Source organism: Thamnophis elegans, chromosome 2, assembly GCF_009769535.1.
Source record: "Thamnophis elegans isolate rThaEle1 chromosome 2, rThaEle1.pri, whole genome shotgun sequence".
Taxonomy (NCBI): domain Eukaryota; kingdom Metazoa; phylum Chordata; class Lepidosauria; order Squamata; family Colubridae; genus Thamnophis; species Thamnophis elegans.
Window position 1 is genome coordinate 115,920,439 of NC_045542.1, and position 23,320 is coordinate 115,943,758.

Genomic DNA, 23,320 nt, shown 5'->3' on the forward strand with positions numbered 1-23,320 from the left:
GAGGGGGATTTTATCAATAGTTTTATCCTAGATTTTATCAACAGTTCTGATTTAACATTGAATCCACTTTGTTTTTCTCATTCAAAAATGTCAACGATCTCATGGGTCACCAAGGTCAGGAGGAGCTACAGCATGATAGAATTATAACCATTCACAGACTCGCGCTTCTAATGATGATGATGATGATGATGATGATGATGGCTGGAGAATTCTGGGAGTTGAAGTCCACAAGTCTTAAAGTTGGCAAGTTTGAAGACCTCTGCCTTAGCACAAGAGGCTTCTTCCTCCTCTTAGGGACCGCCCACCTCCCCCCACCTTTGGAACTTGCGCTTGCGCTTCCCTGGCCCTCACGCAGTACGCAGGCGCGGTTGGCCTTCCTGTCAGGGGCAAGATGGCGGCGAGGTCGGTGTACCGGGCTCTGGGCTGTGTTGCTAGCCGGGCTCTCCTTCGGGGCTCTTGCGCACCGGTGAGTCGGTGCCCGGTTGGATCCCTGGCAAAGGGGCGAGGAGGGGTGCCTAAGGGGGAAGCAAGCCGATCGGGGAAGACGGGCGGAGTCCGCCAGGGTCTGCGTCGCCTCCTTCATCGTCCGCGAAGGTCACAGGAAGGAAAGGGCGGTCGGGAGAAATGCTTCCTCGGTCCGAATAACGGGCATTCTCCGGATAAAAATAAAATACGGGCAGATATTTAAGCCCTTTGAGCCATTCTGCTCCAGCGTTTACCCTTTGGGCGGTAATGCGACGAGCCTTTCCTTAACGTAAACAGTAACAGAGTTGGAAGGGACTTTGGAGGTCATCTAGTCCAACCCCTTGCTCATGCAGGAGGCCTGTACTAGGGATTCGAATTGGCGACCTTTGATCGACAAGTTCAGCATCTCTATGGAGATTCTCAGCCATCCAGGGTGTCCCAAAGGTGCTTTGGGACCAAAAATGGCACCTTTTGGGACGAGCCTTTCCTTGTACGTTTTAGCTTTTCCTTGGCCAAGCAGATCGTGGTAAATGAGAGCCACTGGACAGACGGCCAAGTTCCTTGGCCCCGTTTAAGGATGAAGCATCCCACCTTCCCTCTCCAGCATGTGGGGCAGCTTGTTTTTGCAGCTGAGGAGTAGTGTTTATTTATTTATTTATTTATTTATTTGTCAAGCATGTATAAGATAACAGATATAAGTATAAACATGGTTATGAATTCATGAAATGGATTCGAATAAATGGGGACATTAGGACTTGTTTCCAAATGTTGAAAGGGGGCAGTTTTCACCCCCTTAGCCTGCAGACCAGCTCATCACTATTATTGTTCATTTATATCCTAGCATGGGATAGTAATATTAAAGCCGGGCTGTGAAAATCATAGTGACTGCAGCTCAAATCTATTAGGCTATTGGGGATGCAAAAAAGGCAAGGGAAAAGCAGTTGCCGCAACACAGCTATTGTGTTTCAAGCAGGTTTCTGTTGTCTGTACATTATAGGACAATTTAAGTTTCTGCTGGTGTTACAATTCCAAGAATATGGAAATAAAAGCTCAAGTGGGTGAGTTGGACATAGGAGGAAACAGCCAAGGGACATTATTTCTTAAGGCTAATGTTTCTCTATATGCTGCCTTATTTTGTTCCACTGTTGAATTCAGGCCTAATTGCCACATATTTCTAGCCGAAGACCTGTTTGAAAAGATACAGTAAGTAGAAATTTTGAAGTAGCAATAGCACTTAGACTTCATGGTGCTTTATAGCCCTCTCTAATGGGTTTCTAGAGTCAACATATTGCCCCCAATAATCTGGGTCCTCATTTTAATCCACCTCGGAAGGATTGAAGACTGAGTCAACCTTCAGCCTGTGAGATTTGAACTGCCAAACTGCTGGCAGCCAGCAGTCAGCAATAGCAGAAGGAATGGATGATAATAAAATCTCTGCCCCTTTTAATTCAGCCTTTACTGGTCAGACAGTTCGGTCTGGAAAAAGTTGCAGCTATTATCAAGGAGGTATTAAGGAATATATGGATATGTTATTGATTTGAAAATTGGGATATGAATCTTGTTAGGGAATCTTAGAACTATTTGTACTGTACAAACATACAACATACTGTAAGGTATAATCTGTACGTTTGGTTTTGAATCTACCCAAGGTGGCTTTAGTCATTCAAATAAATGAATGAGCAAGGTTTTAGCACATTGCATGAACCCAAACTCAATCATATAGGCTTTGTTAATATTTTATCCTACATTAGATTAGATTATTAGATTATTTAATTTGGAAAGTATCAGAGCAATTATATAAAAAAATCTGAAATGTGCAAATTTGTTTATGTTCATATATTTGTGCCATATAGTGTTCATATTTTTGAATAATATATTTATATTTTTGTGTCAATTTGGAAATATAGATCTTTGTTTTGAAAGGATTACTTTTAGTGAATATTCTTGCATTAAATTATTATTCTGCAAATTATTCTGCATTGTAAGGTGAATTTTATTTTGGTTTGCTTCAGGAGGATATGTACTAAAATTATTTTCCAATTGTCCTTTGTTCATCAGAGAGAAATACAAGATTGTGTTCAAATATTCATTAATTTTCTTCTCAAAGTCATTCTTAATAATTATGACTTTTTAGTATAATTGCAGTTTATTGTATAGCTTCTGAAGTCTCATATATTTGTGTGCTATTAATGTTTAGTTAATGTATTCCTTTTCCATAGACTTTGGTGCCTGAATTTTTAAAAAAAAACCTTTTCTTACTCTTTTGATTTGTGTCATAACTTTACGCATAAGACACTGTGGTTGAAATATATAATCCCAGAATAAAATATAATTTGTTATAGGTATTCTATAATTTTAATATATATGTTTGTTCTTTTATATTGTATTAATTAATAAATATTTTTTTAGATATCCTTGCAGGGCTTGGTGAAAAGAGGAAGTACTGCAACCTATGCTAATGTGCTAGCCAATCTTCCTGAGACAGAAGTTACTACTTTAGACAATGGCTTACAAATAGCATCAGAAAAGTCAAACCACCCTACATGTACAGTAAGTTTTTTTTTTTAATGTTGGAATTCCTGTTTTTTCAATTGGGTCTATACTCAATTCAGGCTTGATATTTTTAATGGGAGGAAATTAGTAAAACCTTTTATTAAAAGGTATGTTTTCTTAAGCTGCAGCTCATTTCATCAGATGCATAGAGTGGCTAGACTGATTACATTTATATATTTCCAAAATAAAATAACTTTCCCTTAAACTGAAAGTTCTAAAACCAACTTAACGAATAGCAGAGTCCCAGGTGAATCTTTTATTGCTTCCAAGCTATTCAGAGAAATATAATCTATACTTTTTATTCTAGAGAAGTCAGAGATTCCACAGTAGAAAAGCCAAGATAGCAGAAAGATTTTTGAAACATGATCACTATGGAGTTCTCTGAGCTTGGTCATTATCCTGTAGATGGCTACAATTCCTGCTTTTATTTTCTTAATGTCTAACTAGTGAGTGTATTCTATAATTAATTTTCAATTCAGATAGAGCAGTTACAAAGCTCAGCTAGACTTGCAATTTCATGTTGTGAATTTGTAGCATGCTTTAGGTTACTTTGAAATTTCTGCTAGCACAGGTCTTCTTTGGTAGAATTCTTTCAGTGCAGAATATCAAAATTTCCAATATTTTATTGGAAAGTCTGTTGAACATATTATTGTTAAGCTTAATAAATTGCTATTGAAATTGAACTTGGAGAATGAGTATATGAAGCATTGTATGATTCAGTGGGCAAAGAATTTTGGATATAATACAATGCTTGAACAATGAGAAAAATGTTTTTCCATGTGGACAGGTTTAAAATTTACATTAATACCATTTCAGTAACATTCAAACTGCTTATTCTAACGCCAAATAAATTGTTAAGAATCTATAAAGATACTTCAAATGAATGTTGGAAATGTGAATGTACTACTGTGTAGTATTCACATCTTAATACTCAAAGTGAATATAAAGATAAAACTTTTCTTTTTCACTTAATGGATAAAGAAGTTGAAAAAAATGGAGCTATGATGTTATACTGTATATGCTGATACCAGAAAGACTATGCACAAAACTGGAAGGATACTTTGATTCCTTCAATGGTTGAATGGCTGCAAACATTGATGAAGTTAGCAGAGATGGCTAAATTGATTGTTTTGATTAACGAATACAATTAATTTCATTTCTATTTGGAAATCACTTTTTTACTTTGTTCTTGAGATAGGGAAAAAAATGAAACTTGATTTTGCATTTTGCTAATTAGCTAGGTTGTTATTAAAATGGCTAATATATATTATTATGTAAAAGTAACAAATTGAGGTTGTATGTTATTACCTTATTTTACTGCACCAAAAAGAATCAGAGTCGGTGCTTTTCTTCTCTTGCACTTTTTCCTCTTCCCCTCTTCTTCCCCTGTTTTTCTTTTCTCTTTTTTTTTGCATCTCTGTGATATGTATCTTTTTAAGGTATGGCTATTGCACACTTAGACTATAGTATAGTGTAATCATATCTTTTATATGCACTGGGAAACAAAAAAAATTCTTTGACTTGCTTTATTGTGATACTCACCTTATTACAGTGGTCTGGAACTCAATCCACAATATCAACGAAGTATGCTTATAATATAGTGCAGCTATAGTTAATGTAAAAAAAATATTTTAAAAGGCATAGTAATCATACAAGATCTAAAAGTATTAGAAGGAATGCAGGTTCAGGACTGCATTAGGATTTGTTGAATGACTGGGATTTGATAGGATTTGTTGAATGCATTGGCCATGTTAACTGGGGTAGCTATGAGATACAATTCAGCAATATTCAGAGATGGAACTTGGGATCTGAAACCTTCTCAATGACTTGCCATACTCTTGATATGGAAGGGAAATTTTCCACATGGAATTGGTCAAGAGGAAGGTCAGTCTGTCGCACGCACATTTTGGGAGCTTACTGAAACCTCATGTACCTCAGCATAGGATTGTCCTCCCTTTGGTTTTTAGGCCAAATACTGGTCAACAAATCAATATAGATTTTGATTTGTTGACCGAAAAGAAGCCTGTCTTGGTACTGACACATACAGTTTCTATATTTCTAGGCAAATTAAGGAAAGTTACTTAAATGGCAAGATTATATACAACAATAGGGATTTAAGGGTGATTATTCTCTATGTAGTTGAAGCTCTTGCTTTCAGTAGTTTATTATAATTCATTCAATTTGTATGTCTGCCCAACTCATTGACACTGGCTATCAAACAAAATTAGAAAAAAGCAATGGTACAAAAATGTAAATACATTATCAGATTATTTCCTATGAAGCTGATATTTAATATATTTAATAAATTCTTTTTTTAATCAGGTTGGAGTATGGATTAACATAGGAAGTCGTTATGAAACTGAGAAGAATAATGGAGTTGGGAACTTTATGGAACACCTGGCGTTCAAGGTGAGCTGAATATGATTGAATTGTATTGTTTCCTACATTTGTGCTATCTACTGCTCTGAATCCAGAGAAACTTTAAAAGGCTTTCCATATTTCAGAAACAGACTTTTAGTCATTATTATGTCACTTGCCAGTATGATTTAAATTTATTTAGGGCATTTTTACTCCTAAGAAATTTCTCTGTGTGGAGTCTTGGTCCTGTCTGAACTTGGTGGTTTTCTTGTAGACATTTCTTTACCAAACTAGGTAACATCATTAGTGCACTTGTATGCCGTGATACTCTGAAATTTAAATGTATGTCCCTCTAATGAGTATGAGTTGAATTATATTTAAATGAAAAAGATTAAGGAACAAATACTATTATATAGATAATATTTGTTCAGCTTACAGCTTTTTAAAAAAAATTAAAGGAACTAAAATTCTTGTATCATTTTCAGTTAACAAAAATATATATAAATGATTTTATCCAATAGGATTCATTATATGTATGAATTGAAAGAAAATAGAGATATTGTAAAAAAAGTACCTAGACAAGGTAGTCGCTTATTTTCTTTTGACCCCCGAAATATGGCCTTGGCCTTATTATTGCGGGGGGCTTATTTTCTGACAGGTGAGGTGGGCGAGACACGTGTCTTATCTTTCCAGCTCTGTCATGTTCCTCACTGTTGTGTTCAGGGAAACACGTAAAAAAAAACCTCATGAGTTCAATCAAACTTCTCGCGGGAGGGTTTTTTTTACTGGACACAACAGTGCTGCCAGTCTCCAGTAAGATGCGCGGTAAGAAGGTTTTCAACAACATGTTTCCCTGCACAGACAGGCCGAGAGACGCGATGGAGCTGGAAGGGTAAGACACGCATCTCACACTTGGGAACAATTTGGGGGGTAGCAGATGGGGCAGGGTGGGTGGGGAGCATTAAACAATCCCACATTCTCATTCTTTAAACTCTTCACCTTGTCCTCCAGCCGAGCGATGCACTCCAGCTTCCTCTTCCTTCATTTGGTGACGCCCAGGCGGTTGCGAAGCCTTTTCCCTCCACCTTGATGCACTCCTGGTCTTCCATGTTAATGGGAGACATGGGCGGGCTTTGCACATCCGGCACCGTTTGGGGTTCCACTTTGAAGCCCCGTGTGGGGTGGGGTAAAGCGAGGCCGTGAGGCTGTGGCATGTAGCATAGGGTGGCACTGGGGAAGCTGGACATGGTACTCAGGGCGCCAGTTATAGCTGGTCAGGTTGGTGTAGATAGGAGATGGTTCTTGGGGAAGGGAGGCACCGTAGCCACTGCTGGCCAATGAAGCTGCTACCATTCGAGACATTGGGAGGTGGCATGTGGTTCATCTTATGGAGTTTGTTCAGCGTCTTGATGAAACCATCAGTGAAGCCTTCCTGCTTCCCATGGATAGTAGCATTGTCCCGGTGGCGTGGAAGTGGTGGTGATCACACCGTTGCTGTTCTGAACGTTAAGGCGCTCCAACTCAGAGGCAGCTAGCTTAAGTGAAGAGCTCACTGCTTCAGCCAATTGTTGCTGAAGTGAGCCCGGGAAGTAGCCAGTGGGACTGTCTTGTTGGCCATGAAGGTAATGGGGAAGCTGGGACTTCAGGCTGTGGAACGATTCAGCCGACAAATTCAAAGCCATGCTCGACTTCAGTGCCTTGTAGTCCTGGCTGTAGCTGGAGAAAAAGGAGTCAGGGTAGAAAATCTACCCCATCTTCATGCACATCAGCCGTGCGCTGGGAGGAGAGAGTGGATACCCAGGCTAAGACCATCCAAGATGACTTGGACTCAAAGGAAAGGCCTTCTCTTATCTGCCTGCCTGCGGCCTGGATCGAGTTCTTCTCCCAACATGAAGAGAAAGCACTTCCGACTCCCTCCCAAGCTTCACTTCCAGATTTCAGAGTGAGACAGACACAGAAGGGAGGGAAGAAAAGCTTGTCTTTCCAGTGTTTTTTTACATCATGTGGCAGGTGGGGTGCAAGGCAGGACAGGTGCTTTTTTTGCTGTGATTTGGGGGGGGGGGGCTTATTTTAGACCATGCCCTGAAAATACCAATTGGGCTTAGTATCAGGACATGTCCTATTTTTGGGGAAACACAGTAGTTCTAGCATCCTTTACCAAGTATGGTTCATTTTGAGCTTTGGCCTTTCTAACTTTCTCTGTGTAAGAACACGAACCTGCCACAGCAGATCAGGACTGCAGAATCATGTTCCTTCACTTCTGCTTCTTAAATGCATTTAGAAAAGTTTTCATTTCTTGTTTTCTGCTCAATCTAGCTATGACACCTGGGGGTAATATTTGTTAGGGATGTCTTCTTGAACTTCCTGACAAACTCATATTCCTCTCCCTATTTTCTCATGAGCTAATGAAGAAGCTCATTAGCTTTCTGGGACATCTTATTGGCTGAAAACTAGAATTTTGATTCTTTGAATGTGTCTATTAAGATGAATGTAAGACCATCTCACCCTTTGCCACTGCAAGATAGTCTTCATTTAAACCAGAGCATGTATTCTAACTTAGTTGATGTGGCCACAGACCCTATAGAAAGAAAATCCTTGTAATAATATGAACTTCGTAAATACTGAAATTGCTGCAAGCACTAAACACAGCATTGATTATTGATGTTTTATTAGGGCACAGGTAAATACCCTCACGCCCAATTTGAAAAGGAAGTGGAAGGCATTGGTGCACATCTTGACAGCTACTACTCTCGTGAAAAGACAGCCTTCTACATGAAAATTCTACCCAAAGATCTGCCAAAAGGTAATACAATTGTCTGTGAGTTTGACAAAATTGCTTTGTTTGCAGGTTTACTTTCATTGAACAATAGTAGTAATACTATTATTCTCTTTTATTACTATTGTTATTCCATAAATTGTAATAATAATTTATACTTCCTCAGCAATTGGCATCTGAAGCAAAGGAGATGGGTTCTTGAAGTTAAAAGATTTGCAGAAGACGACAATTAGTAGGCTAGGAGAGGAATACATTTAGGGGCAGGAGATCTCCCCGTGGAGATTCGGACCCTCACCACCCTTCAGGCTTTCCGCAAAGCCTTCAAGACCTGGCTGTTCTGGCAGGCCTGGGGCTGATGAATTCCCAGCCCCACTCGAATTGCTGATTGTTGTGTTGTTTTTAATTTGTCTTTGTATCCTGTTTGTCTCGTTTGTTTTTGTATGGCCCCCTTCCCCATGTGTTTGTTCGCCGCCCTGAGTCCCCCCGGGAATAGGGGGGCATACAAGTATAATAAATACAAATACAAAAGGGTTGACATTGGCTGTGGCTTGCAATGCCATAAATGTTCTCTAGTTTTGTTTTTGTTTTTTTCTCATTTTGGAATGTCATGGTAACTTTTTAATTTAATTTGACTTGATGATTCAATAGCATGTCTTTTTTAGCAATTGAGATTCTGGCTGATATAACACAAAACTGCAGCTTGGAAGATTCTCAGGTTGAAAAGGAGCGGAATGTCATCCTTCAGGAGATGAAAGAATCCGATTCTTGTCTGTCTGCTGTCCTCTTCAATTATCTTCATGCTTCGGCTTATCAAGGCACATCTTTGGCCCAGACTGCTGAAGGGACAACAGCAAATATAAAGTGAGTTGAACAGAAGTGACATGATTAAGACACACAGATTTTAGTTAGTTAATTGAAATAAAGAGTGAGATAAATACAAGTCTCATTTAAATTGCAGATGTCTAAACAACAATTTGCACACACAAAAAACAGCCATTTATCTTAATTACTACAATATACATTAGAGAAACTGAGTGTTGGGAGTTACAGTTAAAGAATCTATACCAGTGATGGTGAACCTATTATACACATGCCAAAGGTGATACACCACCACTTTTGGGATGACCAGCCAACATTTACCAACATCTGAGAACAATGATTGTCAAAAGAACGTTCAGTTCTCACACAATTTTGGGAAGCTCTGAGCCATGGGGCAATTGCACCAATTTCCAAGGTTTGTACCCCTTGAGGAACAGCATGAGGTGGCCTTTTTGAGTGGCAGCGGTAGCACCAGGACAAATTGAGGTCCAAAAGAGTCAGGTTAGGCATATTCTGAATTTTTGACATGCCAAGCCTGAAAGGTTTGCCTTTCCTGCTCTAGCAATATCAACCTGGTGCAAGCATTATGATACAGATCTGAAATACACAGTTCTACTTGCTTACTGGGTTTTTTTTTTGTTGTTTTTTTTTTGGCTTCTAAGGAAATATCTCTTAGTAGTTAATGTAAATGTGTATGTGTTCTATGTATTCAAAAATATTGTCTACATAAACTATGACTAGTGGGGTGGGGAAATAGATTGAAAAGGAAAAAACAGTGACAGTTCGATTTTTTAAAAATTCTAGAACATAATTCAAAATATTTAAAAATATTTTATTTAAAAAATAAACAAGTATTTTTATTTAACTTGGGAGAGGCTGAAAAAGAAGATTCGTAGAAGATCTTGCCTGGTGTTTCATGATCACATACTGTACATATACATGCACATACATATGCTGTACACAAACATATTATTAATCACAGACTATTTAGAATACATAGCAGAAAAAAGAGTTAGCAAGGTTGCTACTATATGGGTATAAAGCTATTACAGTATCTACTTGTTCTGCTTCGGGTTCTGCAAAGCCTCCTCCCAGAAAGTAACAAAGAAAACTGGTCAGGGAGAGGATGTGTAGCATCCCAGACCCTGGTCAAGCATTGCTTATATGCCATGTCCTGGATGGAAGATCGTGTCTTAATTCAAATCCAATGTATTAGCTCTTATGCTAATACCCACATGGCTAAGGCATAATTATAAAATATTGCCTGTAGATAACTCATACGTGCACATATACACACATACTACAAAAGAAGCTATGACCCTTAATGAGCTGTTGCTTGGCTTCTTTCACCAGCTTTTTTTAAGAAAGCCAGTAAGTCACTAGTAGTGCTTGAATGTTTTTGTGTGTGTGTCATATACAGTGGTGAAATAAGTTTTCGCTGTTACATACTACAGCTAAATCTTTATTAGTACAATCCTTTAAAACAGGGGTTCTCAAACTTTGCCTTAAGCACTCAGAAACCGCTCTTAAAAATCTACAGCTTAAAACACTTAGTTGCTTTTGACCCTCTTTCCCAATCCAGACTCACTAGGATAAGATCCTCTCTCACTTCCAGCCTTGTATTTTATACTTTTCAGTCTCTGAAGTGGGACGTGGGATGAGTCACAGCTAGGTATTAACACGGCTCATTTGCCCGGAGACTGAGGTAAATCAAGGTTCCCGTCTCGAGGAGCAGTGGACACCAACGCCCTATGCTGCAGATGGCCGGCGGGCCTCCTCTACGCCTTCCCCTCCTCCCCAGGATCCTGAGGAAGCTAGTAGTAGAGAGGGCAGAGGTTGTCCTACTGGCCCCTATTGGCCCCGTCGTCCCTGGTTCGCAGATCTGGTGGACATGTCGAAGCTACCCCACTGGAGGATCCCACAGGGGGAGGTGGCCCTGTGCCAGGGGACTCTGGAACACCCATATCCAGAGTGGCTCCATCTGACCACCTGGCGCTTGAGCGGGAGCAGCTAAGGGAAGCCCACTTCTCCACCAGGGTCATCAGGACCATTGAGGCTTCCAGACAGGGTTCCACCACCCGCATCTACAATGTGTCCTGGGCCGCCTTTGCGACCTGGTGCCGGGCTGCGGGGATAGACCCAACCTCTGCCTCCATGCCTCAGGTACTGGACTTCCTCCAGGATGGCCTAGAGAATGGGTTGGCCCACAGTACCCTCAGGAGGCAGGTCTCAATCTTAGCCACAGTTTTTTGGGGAGGTGGGTTTCCGTTCCTTGTCCCAGAACCCGGTCATAAGACGATTCCTCAGAGGGGCAGTGAACCTTCGACCCCCTTTCCACCGCTTTCCCACCTGGAACCTTCCCACGGTGCTCCAGGCACTGCTGGAGGCGCCTTTCGAACCCTTGAGGGAGGTCAGCCTACAGTTCCTGACCCTCAAGGTGGTCTTCCTTGTAGCAATCTCCTCGGCCAGGAGGGTGTCCGAGCTTAAAACTCTTTCCAGCAGGGCGGATCTCTGTTCCTTCCACGACAACCGGGTCATCCTCAGACTCGACCCTGCCTTCATGCCCAAGGTCAACTCTCCCTTTCATAGGGCTCAGGAGATAGTTCTTTCGGACTTCTGTCCGAACCCCTCCAGGGGAAGGGAAAAGTCCTGGCACCATCTGGATGTAAGACGGGCCCTGCGCATATATCTGAAACGCACGGTGGCCTTCAGGCGGTCGGAGGCGCTCTTTGTCTCCTTCCAACCTTCAACCTGAGGAGCTAAGGTCTCTCCGGCCACCATCAGCAAATGGATCAGACTGGCCATCTCCAAGGACTATGAGGCGCGAGGGCTCCAGGTACCAGAGGGCATCACTGTGTATTCCACCAGGAGTGCGGCCACCTCCGTGGCCTGGGCCACCCAGGCACCCATCAAGGAGATCTGCAGAGCAGCTGCCTGGTCGTCGCCCTCACCATTCATCAGACACTACCGGCTGGATGCCTCTGCAGAGGCTGCCTTCGGGAGGAGGGTTCTGCAGGGAGTCCTGGACTCTCGGGGGACTCAGCCCAATGATCCCTCCCATGGACATCTTGCTTTGATATGTCCCAGCTGTGACTCCTCCCATGCCCCACTTCAGAGACTGTCAGTTGGTCTTACCTGAACTGCATGTCTCGAAGGTGGTGTAGGAGTAGTCACTTCCCACCCGTTAGGTGTGCTCTGCGCCTAGGAGCCTGAGTAATTAGTTCGGGTCAGTCAGGGACCGGGAAGGGAGGTGTGTGTGTGTGTGCGCGCGCGCTGTTCCCTTACTTCCCAGGCGTCTCTTCAACGAGACCATTGGCTAATCTGGGGGAGTCAGGAGGAGGAGCAGAGGTACCTCAGTCTCCAGGCAAATGGGCCGTGTTAATACCCAGCTGTGACTACTCCCATGCCACCTTTGAGACATACAGTTCAGGTAAGACCAGCTGACATTTCCCCATCACACAAACAGAAGTACACAGTCGCACAATTGCAGTTCTTTGCTCATTGCAAACTCATATCCCTCCATCTTTTCTCCTCCGTCTCAGTTCCTTCTGCAAAATGAGATAAAAGAGCTTTGCAGGAAACTGGTCTTCTCCAGGCATGATTACTTTTTAAATTAATTACTCAGATTCCGTGTACATCTGTGGAAATGTCTGGTGTATGCACAACATACATATGCATCAAATTCAGAGAGAATATGTGAGGAAGATCTTTGAACTTTGTTTTAAATCTGTTTTTTTTTTCTTCACTTAGTATTTCTGAAATTAGTTCAGTATTATCCTCATACTGCTGAAGTTGGTATAAAACAAAAGAGACACCTGATGGCTTTTGTAAAATGTTTGTCAGACACATTTAAGTTGAAAAATCCTATTGGAGCAAAGAGTTAGCATACATAAAAAAGGCAAAATAGTAAATCCAATATTAGAACCAACATAATACAAAGTTGAAACCTTTCCCAATTTGTAAAATCAACTCCAGTTCCAGCTGCAGTGTGTCAAGATGGCACATAAAGTTATTGTGTCTTTTTCAGTGTTTTCATGGCTTCTCTACACAGATGCAGAGCCATCCAAGGAAAACAGTTCGTTTGAAGAGTCCTCTCGGACATTCAAAAAGATTTTTGCCCCTTTCGATTTTAATATGGTGCCCAGCCCTAGATTATACTAAATAACATATATGTTTTTAAAAAATGAAAAGACAGTAGGTTTCTAAGCTCACAGAGATCACATTCAACACAAAACCATACTTGTTTCAAATTGTAAATTATTAAAAGTATTTTATTTCTTCTAGGAAATTGACTCGTTCAGATATAGCAGAATACATGGGAACTCATATCAAAGCACCTCGCATGGTCCTAGTAGCTGCTGGAGGTTAGTGTAAGCTGGTTTTCTTTTAATGTCATCTTTTATAAATAAGCTCTAATGCTATAGGAGTGTAATTACGACTCTATGATACAAGCAAAGATGTATGTTTAGACTAATGAAGGACATCGAGTCAGATCCAACCCTTAAAAATTAAACTAAGAGGAATATACACATTTCTATTGTGGCAGAAGCAAAGCACTGGAAAAGTTTGGGATGGACTTCTCTGGGAAATAGGCTGTTGTAAGAGGAGTGGCCTCTTCCTCTACCACTGACATCTTTGGCGTTTTCACTGTTCTCTCCCTTATCTCCCCCCTTCCCCTGATAATTTCTATCTAGAATATCTTCATTCTGTGCATGAATCAAAATGCTCTACTGAGGAACCCCAAATAATGGACTGAAATTATAGGAAGGCAATAAAAAAATGCTATCACTAGGAATAGACAATAGAACCAATGAGTTAGTGGTAGTTTGTTCTCCAAGCTTGTTATTTAATTTCTAAACAAGCTCGGAGAAAAAAACCACCACCAACATCTACCACCCGAGCTACAAATATTTCCCACCATTTCTAATAGAGCCAAAGGCCTAGTATAGAGAGCCACAGAGCTTGACTTTCAGAAACTATGCAGAAATAATGATAGAAAATGCATTAAGCCCAAGAAACAGAATGCGAAAGAAGCTCAGACTGGATGTACTGTTATTTGCTGGGGTCTAAGAGGGAGGAGAGTAAAAATAGACGTTTAAGATTTTGCTACTACTGCCTGTAGCCACGATCTAAGTTGTAGATTCTGTTAAATGGGCTGTCATCCAGAGAGATTTCACTGGATATGTTCAGAAAAAGTCATGAGTGGGGATGTTTTAATTTTATATCAATTTGAAGAATAGTTTGCAGCTGCTTAGCAAAGATTTCTCTTTTAGCAGCTCCTGTTGGAAGAAACAATATTCATATGGCCTTGTTTTTTAATAGATGTTGGTCATAAAGAGCTGGTGGATCTTGCCCAGCAGCATTTCGGCAATGTTCCTTCTAATTACAAAGGTGATAACATACCTGTTTTATCCAAAAGTCGTTTCAGTGGAAGTCAGGTAAGAGTCTTCCTGGCCTGGCATTATCATAAAATAAAATGTGCATGGAAATAAATGCAATAGAAATTTGACTTATCGTGTTTCCCCGATAATAAGACAGGGTCATATTTTCTTTTGACTCCCCCCCCCCAAAAAAAATTTTTTTGCTTGGGCCTTATTATCGGGGGGAGGCTTATTGGTTTTGGGTTTCCGGGTGGCTGCTCTCTTGCAAGCGGGCACCCGAAGAGCCAGGCACAGCATCAGGGGCAAACGGCTGTGTTGCACTGTCGCAGCAGCGCAACAAAGCCGCCTTGAGGTGACCAAGTTCATGAGCAGCCGCCCAGCAACCCCCCTTTCTAGCCAGGCAGAGCACCACTCACTGACCCAGTAATATCCCAAAGGCGCTAAGCCACGTGGCGCTCTGCCCGGCTGGAAAGAGGGGTTGCGCGAGCACTTGTTCTGCCTCCAGCTCACGTGACTCCCAGCCTCACTATGCCCAGCTCTCCCTACAGGGCTGGGCCAGTGCGCCACCACCGCCCTGCTGCCTCCGCCACCAAGCTCCGAGCATAACCGGCTTCCAAACTGCGGAGATCTGCTGCTGAGTGTTCCAGCAGCGTCCACTCTGAGACTATGCTCTATGGTTGTGGGCTGGCTGCGGGAAGACTCTGTCCCACCAGAGTCTTCCAACAGCCAGCCCACAACCGTAGAGCGTAGTCCCAGAGCGGCAGCGGATCTCCAGAGTTTGGAAGCCAGTTATGCTCGGAGCATGGTGGCAGCGGTGGCGGGGCCACAGCAGCGGCGGCACCCTGGCCCAGCCCTGCAGGGAGAGCTGGGCACGGTGAGGCTGGGAGGCACACGAGCTGGAGGCAGAACAAGTGCTCACGCAACCTCTTTCCAGCTGGGCAGAGCGCCACGCGGCTTATCACCTTTGGGATATTAGTGGGTCGGTGAGTGGTGTTCTGCCCGACTGGAAAGGCATTGCCGGGCAGCTGCTTGTGAGCAGCTGCCCGGCAACCCCCCTGCTCCAGCTGAGCACAGCGCCACCCACCAACCTAGCAGTATCCCAAAGGCGTCAAGCAATGTGAGCACCTTTGCCCCCCCCCCCCCCCCCCCGGCTTCTGGGGCTTTGCACCTTCGGGATATCATTAGGTTGGTGAGTGGTGCTCTGCCTGGCTGAAGGGGGGGTTGTCCAGGGGGCTTATTATTGGGGGAGGGGGTATATTTTTGCCCACATGAAAAATGTAGCATGGTTTTATTATCAGGACATGTCGTAATTTCGGGGAAACACGGTAGATCGTTTTTTTCTTAAACTGGCTTCTTGAATATGAGTATGGTGATAATGCCCAGGTGTACATCTCCACCCTCAACTCACCAAGCAATGACACTGAGTGCTTTCCCAGTGCCTGGAGGCTATGAGGGTCTGAATGGGGAGAAAAGCTTTGGCTCAATCCTGACAAGACTGATTTGCTGCTCTGGATATTTTCTATCTTTAACACTGCCTAGATTGACAGATCTTGTTTGATGAGGCTGTGACAATCACTACTGTGTTCCTTGCCCATGGTGACTATTGCTTTTGTCACCTCCCATTTTGATTAATGTAATGCCTTCTATATGGGACTTCCCAGAATGCAGTGGCAAAGAAAATAGGCTTCTGAATACGTATTTTTCAGAGTATAAGGCGCACCTTCCCCCCCTTTAAAAGGGTGAAAATTTGGGTATGTCTTATACACTGAATGTAGCCCCACCCACCCACCAGCCTCTGCCTTCCAGCAATTTAGCTCCTTGCAGCAAGGGGGGGGTTGGGGGGTTTGCAAGGCTGCAAGAGGCTATAGTAATCCCTGCAGCCTCAAACAGCTGATGATCAAGAGAAATTGAAAGTGAAACTTGCTGTTTGCTCCAAATGGCAAATTGCTGGGAGGCAGAGATAGTTTTTCTTTTCTTGTGCTGATCAGGCTGTTTGCTGCAAGGAGGTAAGTCAATAACTATAAGTGCCTATAGAATGCTCAAATTATTAGACTTATTTTTTAAAGACTGCTTTATTATTGTTCTAGACAGCATAACAAAATGAAGAAGCTTTTTAAAATAAATGCTTGATCTGAAGAGGCCCAGTGCTATTGTATCTTCTTTTAAATAGCAGAGAATAACTATACTTCCAGAAAGCCACATCAATTTTAACAGCATCTGTACAAGTATAGTCTGAAATGTAACACGTTTATATTGTCTGTACTGTTTGCTGTTTGTTGCAAGGAGGAAAATTGCTGGGAGGCAGAGGCAGATATTTTTCTCTTGTTTTCCTCCCCAAAAGCTAGGTATTATTATTATACCTAGCTTATACTTCGGAGCGTCTTATACTCCAAAAAATATGGTATTTATTCATTCATGGTGTTGCTTATCACCTATAGGCTTATCATCTGTAACGTCCCCGGGCCATGGTCCACTACCAGGCCTTGAGCCCTTTGGAACCAGGCCATGGAAGTGCTGGGTGAGCACACACATATGAATCCCCACTCACAGCTGTGGGCGCTCCATTTGCACAAGCGGTGGGCATGTGTGCCCGCTGCTCGCACAGAACCATCCACTCTCATCCCACACACTGGTCTGCAAAGCCAGAAAGTTTGGGGAAGTCAGATCTCTAAAGCTCTACATGGCATAGGCCAAGGTCTTTGTTGGACCAGCTGTTCCATTGTTTTTGCTCGGCCTACCAGATCTATCAGAGTATGCTGTGGATCTTCTCTATTGAATGGTGTCATCTTGTTGGGCCCCTCTACAGTCGTATACTATTTATTGTAGTATATACCATAATAAATGGTAGTGAAGAGCTTCCCTCTGGCAATTCTGATAGCCCTTACCCTCTTCCCCCCCCCCCCACACACACACACACATACACACAGGTCTTTTGGCCAGAAAGTTAAGCAAGCTCTGCTGCTGATGTAGGTTTTTGTCATTAAGTTATATTGCTTTATCTTGTGCATCGTGGTTTACTGATTGTAGCTCTTACTTTATTTCTTGTACACAGCCCAGAGTCACTGTTGTGAGGTGAGCGGCCATATAAATCATTTAAATAAATGTGTATCTGGCCTTGAATATTCTCCTCGCATAGTATAGCTATTTTTAGCAACTCAACACTTCCCTGCGAAGTAGCTACTTATTTTACATCTGAAATACATTTAATGTTGAAGCAGGTTAAGGTATTAATATTGGCCCTTTCTTAAAGAGCCGAGGTGGTGCAGTGGTTAAATGCAGCACTGCAGGCTACTTCAGCTGACTGCAGTTCGGCTGTTCAAATCTCACCGGCTCAGGGTTGACTCAGCCTTCCATCCTTCCGAGGAGGGTAAAATGAGGACCCGGATTGTTGTTGGGGGCAATATGCTGACTCTGTAAACCGCTTAGAGAGGGCTGAAAGCCCTATGAAGCGGTATATGTCTAACTGCTATTGCTATTGCTATGTTCACTTCTTCAGTTAAATTCCTTGCCTACTTTTCTTGGCTATCACAGCAGTAAGAAGGCTGAATGTTCATGTTTATCACAGCCACTCTCAAGTTCTCAATACAAGATACACTATTTTTTTTAAAAAAGTGGGATGAAAATATTTTAAAAATAAAAGATGAATTCTCTGTTTTGGTTTTGGTTTAATAAATAAAAAGGGAAATGTTATCTGCAAAAAGATAAGACTGGACTTTTTATTCTCTTTTCTTGCTTCATACACCTTTTAGGTCACAGTCAGAGATGATGAATTACCTTTGGCTCATGTTGCTTTCGCAGTGGAGGGGCCTGGCTGGGGTAGCCCAGACAACCTTGTCCTTCTGTTAATTAATTCAATCATAGGACGCTATGACCTTACCTTTGGTGGAAGTAAGGTAAGGCATCGTGATTGGCATGTTGTTTTGATCGATTATGATGTCAATGTTGACACTTAGCAACCACATAGATACATTTCCTCTATGACAATCTGTCCCTAATCTGGTCCTTTAAGTCTTCTTTAGTGCACCCATGTCCATTGTAACTAAATCCATCCATCTTGCTATTGGTCATCTTCTTCTCTTATCTACCATCTTTCCCTGCACTAGAGCCTTTTCCAGAAAGCTGGGTTTTTACATAATGTATCCAAAGTACTTGATATTTTATGCCTTGAGTGAGAACTCTGAGTTGGCTTGTATAATGATTCATTTCTTGACCGTGCCTGAAATTTTCAGGAATCTTTGCCAACTTGGAGAATTCCTTGTTCGAACTCCCAACAAGCCATTCTGATCGGGAACACTTACCTACTGCTGATTTAATTTCCCTAATGTTACAGATGAACAGCATAGCTAATATTCTGGTTTAAGTAAAGTCCCTTTTTGCATTCAGTTTATTTTTTCTAGGAATTCAATTTTGTCGGACAGGTGCTGATTTGCATTATGGTATTTAAATTCTGTGGCAAGGATTTTTTTTCTTGTTAAGTTTAAGAAATTCTCTAATGACTTTGTTAGGCTTCATCACTTGTCTGGCTTAGGTGATTAATGTACTGATATAACTGAATAATGGCTATTTCAAGGTTAATTACTGTGAATGAATAATTTGTTAGTAATGAGCTATGTCTTCATTTTTGCATAGTAAATCTTAACTATCTGTTTACAGAATCTGTATAGCAAAATGGCTGCTGATTTTGCGGAGCATGACCTCTGTCAAAGTTTCCAGACCTTCAACCTTTCCTACTCTGATACAGGACTTTTTGGTTTTTATTTTGTCAGTGGTCGTTTCAATATTTTACACTCAAGTGATTGGGGGAGATATGAATGGTAAGGATGGTTTCATTTCTATTTTGTTATTTTTATTTTGTAAGAAAATGGTGCTATATGGGTCTGTAAATGGACTTCAGGAAATAGCTTTCCAAGGATTAATGGAAAGAAATATTTGCAAATGGGAAAATAAAGCAGAAGCAAAATAGTCTCAAAACCTGTTCTGAAAGATTCTAGTGTGATATAGTGCATTGCAGCGTCTATATCAGAATCTAATTGTATTTGTTATGCCTCTATGAGAGAGTTCTGATTTAAATATTAGCTCAAGTGTATACTACTCTTTCTGTTTCATCTGTCTATATGTTTCTGTTGTGATGATCTTCTTCCTTCAGCTTTTATGTAGAAGAGGGGTGTCAAACTCAACCGTGGGGTATTCAAATCTATTTCCAGGGGCCAGCCTGGAAATAGCAAAGGATTGGCCTCTGGTGCCTCTGGCAGCCAAAATGGGGCACAGTGGGCCGTGTGCTCTCCCCCTCCCCCCGTGGCCTGTTTTGACTGGCAGGGTACTGCAAGAGGCATCTGTCCTGTCTGCCCCCCCCCCCCCGCCCTCCAAGCCAGCCTACGGAGGAGAAGTACAATGCTGATCCGGCCCTCAAAGAAAATCCAGTCTGACATCCCTGATGTAGGATAACAAACCTAGTTTCCTTGCTATCAACAAGCATAAGTTTCCTAAATTGGAAGGGAATTGTCATTTAAAGATGTATTACATTTGGTTAATATCTTTCTTCAACTCTCTTGGTTATTTAGGATGCGCATTTGCACTGACTTGCCTGAACACGACTTGGAGAGAGGCAAAAAAGTTCTTCGAAGGAACTTGGTGGCCCAACTAGATGGTATGTCTCCTAATGCAGTTTTAATTTTAACACCTCCCGAGCAGGTTTTTCTTTCTTGTGAAAAGTGTAATGAAAGTAACATTTTTCCTGAATTCCTCTCTATTTAAAATGTTTACTAGTCTTTCTTCTGTGCCACCCAGCACATTCTAATGTCTAAATTGACCATTCTGCAGAAGATAAGCATGTTATTGTGGAAATTTATAACATGTGTATAACAATGTGACTACACAAATAATGCAAACATGTCTCATTTACTACATCTAATCTTATTTTTCTAAGCTTACTATTTTAGCAATGAAATTAAATCTCCAAATAGAAAATATAATAGTAACAATAATAGTAATAACAATAATAATAAACGGCAGGCATCATTGGTGCTCGATTATGCATAGTATGCTGCAGGGTGAAGAAATAATTTTAAAGTTTGACACTCTCTATTAAGCAATAAACTGTAGACCAATTTGATTTAGTTAACTGTTTATCTACACAGTTTCTTTTTGCATTGGTAGGGTAAGACAAAGTTACTATGAAAAGTATTTCATTGTTACTTCCCTCTGTGCATTTTCCCATGAACAAGAGACAGGGTGTATTTTTAGAGTTGGAAGCAACCACTGCCTTTATCCCTCCATGCTAGGTGTAGCCTGATACTAATAATTTCTACCTCTAAAAAATATTCAGTCCACAATTTATGTTTTGAGACTAGCTTTCAAAGGCAGGTGGTTGACTCAAACATCTGGCCCAAACATCAGCTCTTCCTCATCTTCTGCTTTTTTGGTAATATTGATGATGAAGAACTTCAAAGCTTGCATACTAGTAACGCCCTATATGAAATACCTGACTACAAGAATTTTTGAATGGTATTCATTAGCTGCAGGTTGAAGAAATAATAATATATAATTGTTTGTGTATTGTGGAATCTGCTTCACTTCTTGAAAAGATACTTAATGACTCCATTGACAATCCACTATTATTTTTCAGGTACTACTCCAATGTGTGAGAGTATTGCCACCCAGATGCTGAGCTATGGTCGTCGGATACCTTTGGCAGAATGGGATGCCAGAATTTCTGTAAGTATTATTGTTTTGTTTGATGAAAGAGGAAGCTTAATTTCACTAATCTTCTTGCATTACTAGATTATAACTGAAACAGTAGTTATTTGCATTATTTTGCAATAATGGTGAATATCTGTAGCTCAGGTATAAGATGAGGGTGAAGGTTCATTCTGAGAGCTTGTGGATTGGCTTCCAAATGTTTCGTAACTAGACTAGGTAATATCTTCAGCAGAGTTTAGGGCATATCAGTGTCAGTGTTCTTCTGTTTATAAGAGCTTCAGGTGTGGGTGTGTCAAGTGAGGGTCTTGTGATGGGTCAGCTGTGAGTCAGCAGTGAGTCTTGTGGTGGATGTAATAAGGAGATTACATCAGAGCCATTAGGGAATGAACTGCGGGGGAGGGTTGCATGCGTTGGTTGAGGATTGGTGGTGTCTCTGTGTGGTTGATTTGGATTCTGAGCAGTTCATAGGCTGGTTGTAGGTCAGTGTGTCTCTTGATGGAATTGCTTGTGGAGTGCCAGGTTTTGATGAACTCAGAAGTGTGGCAATGGTAGCATGGCCAATTATTTTTGTATTGCTCCAATCGAACTGGTGCTGTTTAGTGTTTGCATTACTATTTGATAAGTGTTAAGACATGGCATTCTACTCAGTACTACAATATCAAGGATGGTATGTCAGTTTTCTACAATTCTGGAGCCTATCTGGCAACATGTAAAAATCCTTAGAAAATTTGAGGTGTTTCTCATGAAGTTCATGGAGTTCTAATTTGTTGGGGTGCTGGTTTCTGATTCAGGTAATCACTGAAGGAAGTAATCTATGAAGGTGTTCTGTATTTTTGAAGAGAATATTGTATTCTTAGAACACACTCAAGTAGATGAGAGCAATATCAATTTGAGTTTTGCTAATGACGTTCAGTTTTGGTTGGTAGTCAGTGTATGTAATTAGCAAATTGTCTAATTTTCTTCTGAAAGTACATCTAATTTTTTCTGTCTTCTAGGAAATTAATACCAAAATGGTTCAGGATGTCTGCAGTAAATACGTATATGACAAATGTCCAGTTGTTGCAGGAGTTGGTAAGTTGATAGGCTTTGAGTTCTGATTGCTAAGGAAGGAGGAAACAATCTATTGTCTATTTTGGTGTGTTAAAAATGCTTCAGATTAACTTTCCCAAATCATGTTCTGGTTATTTATGACAAAACTGAATTCAGTATAATACCAGATCTGCATGCCACCATTCTTACAATCCCATTCTAAGACAGCCATAATGAAATTGGACACCAAGAATGTTTGTGAATATGTTATTTCTGAGATCAAATTTATCCTACGACATGAATTATCTGCTTGTAGTTGTACCTTTCAATGTTTACCTGTCAGCCCAGGAAAGCTTTCTCTTGAAACTTGCCTGAACAGATAGATGATTTAGAACCACTGGTGATTTCCCCCATCATCCAGTGCAATTGTTAAGATTCTGTCTGAAACTTTTAAGCAAAGCTCTTTGAAAGCAGTTTCCAAAGAAATAGGAGATAAAATCTTCCTCGCCCTCAAACACCAACTTTTCTCAAAATGCCTGACTTGAATTTTGATACATTATTGAATCTAATTTATATTCAAAAGGTTTAGGCTACTTGAAACATTGAACAGAGAAGTATTGTTACATTTGATCTGACAATGGTTCATAGAAAACCAATAAAACTTCTATCTAGCTCTTCTTTTCAAGCTTATCAAGTAAATGCCACGGGTTTCTTTACAGTATCTCAAACAAATTGGTTCTTTTTCAGGACCTGTTGAGCAACTTCTGGATTACAACTACAACCGCACTTGGACATATTTGAACCGTTACTAGACAGTCCAATGCAAGATGGAAAGCCTCTGGGTCATCTAGATTTTCTTGTGGTCTTTTGTGTCCCAGTGGCAAAATGGATCCCATACATTCTGTATAAAATGCTTTATAACTATGTAAGTGATATCAGAGAGCAAAATAAATTTAAATGAGTTGGTATCCAGTATTTATGTTAATGAGGGAATAAAAGTGAATGTTGGGGATCGAGGAATTATGCTTGCAACTTTTTTTGCAGAGTTGCTTAGATGCTGAGCTTGTCAATCAGAGGTTGGCAGTTGGCGGTTCGAATCCCTAGCGCCGCATGACGGAGTGAGCTCCCGTTACTTGTCCCAGCTTCTGCCAATCTAGAAGTTCGAAAGCATGTAAAAATGCAACAGTGTTCCATGCGCCTTCAGTGTTTAGTCATGCCGGCCACATGACCATGGAGACAT

The 23,320-nt window shown here is 41.2% G+C and overlaps 1 protein-coding gene and 1 pseudogene across 1 annotated transcript; one reads left to right on the top strand and one right to left on the bottom strand.

The window, feature by feature from the left end:
- The first annotated feature begins 354 nt into the window (after positions 1-354).
- On the top strand, positions 355-23,053 carry LOC116503820 (cytochrome b-c1 complex subunit 1, mitochondrial). The gene is made up of 13 exons (XM_032210461.1): positions 355-466; positions 2,875-3,015; positions 5,341-5,427; positions 8,050-8,179; positions 8,815-9,013; positions 13,256-13,335; positions 14,294-14,409; positions 18,102-18,245; positions 19,006-19,166; positions 19,914-19,999; positions 20,978-21,066; positions 22,047-22,122; positions 22,828-23,053. Exons 1-13 carry the CDS (start codon positions 392-394, stop codon positions 22,890-22,892), a joined length of 1,449 nt encoding a protein of 482 aa, XP_032066352.1. The 5' UTR covers positions 355-391; the 3' UTR covers positions 22,893-23,053.
- Positions 5,434-8,042, bottom strand: LOC116503821 (annotated as a pseudogene).
- Positions 23,054-23,320: the final 267 nt, after the last annotated feature.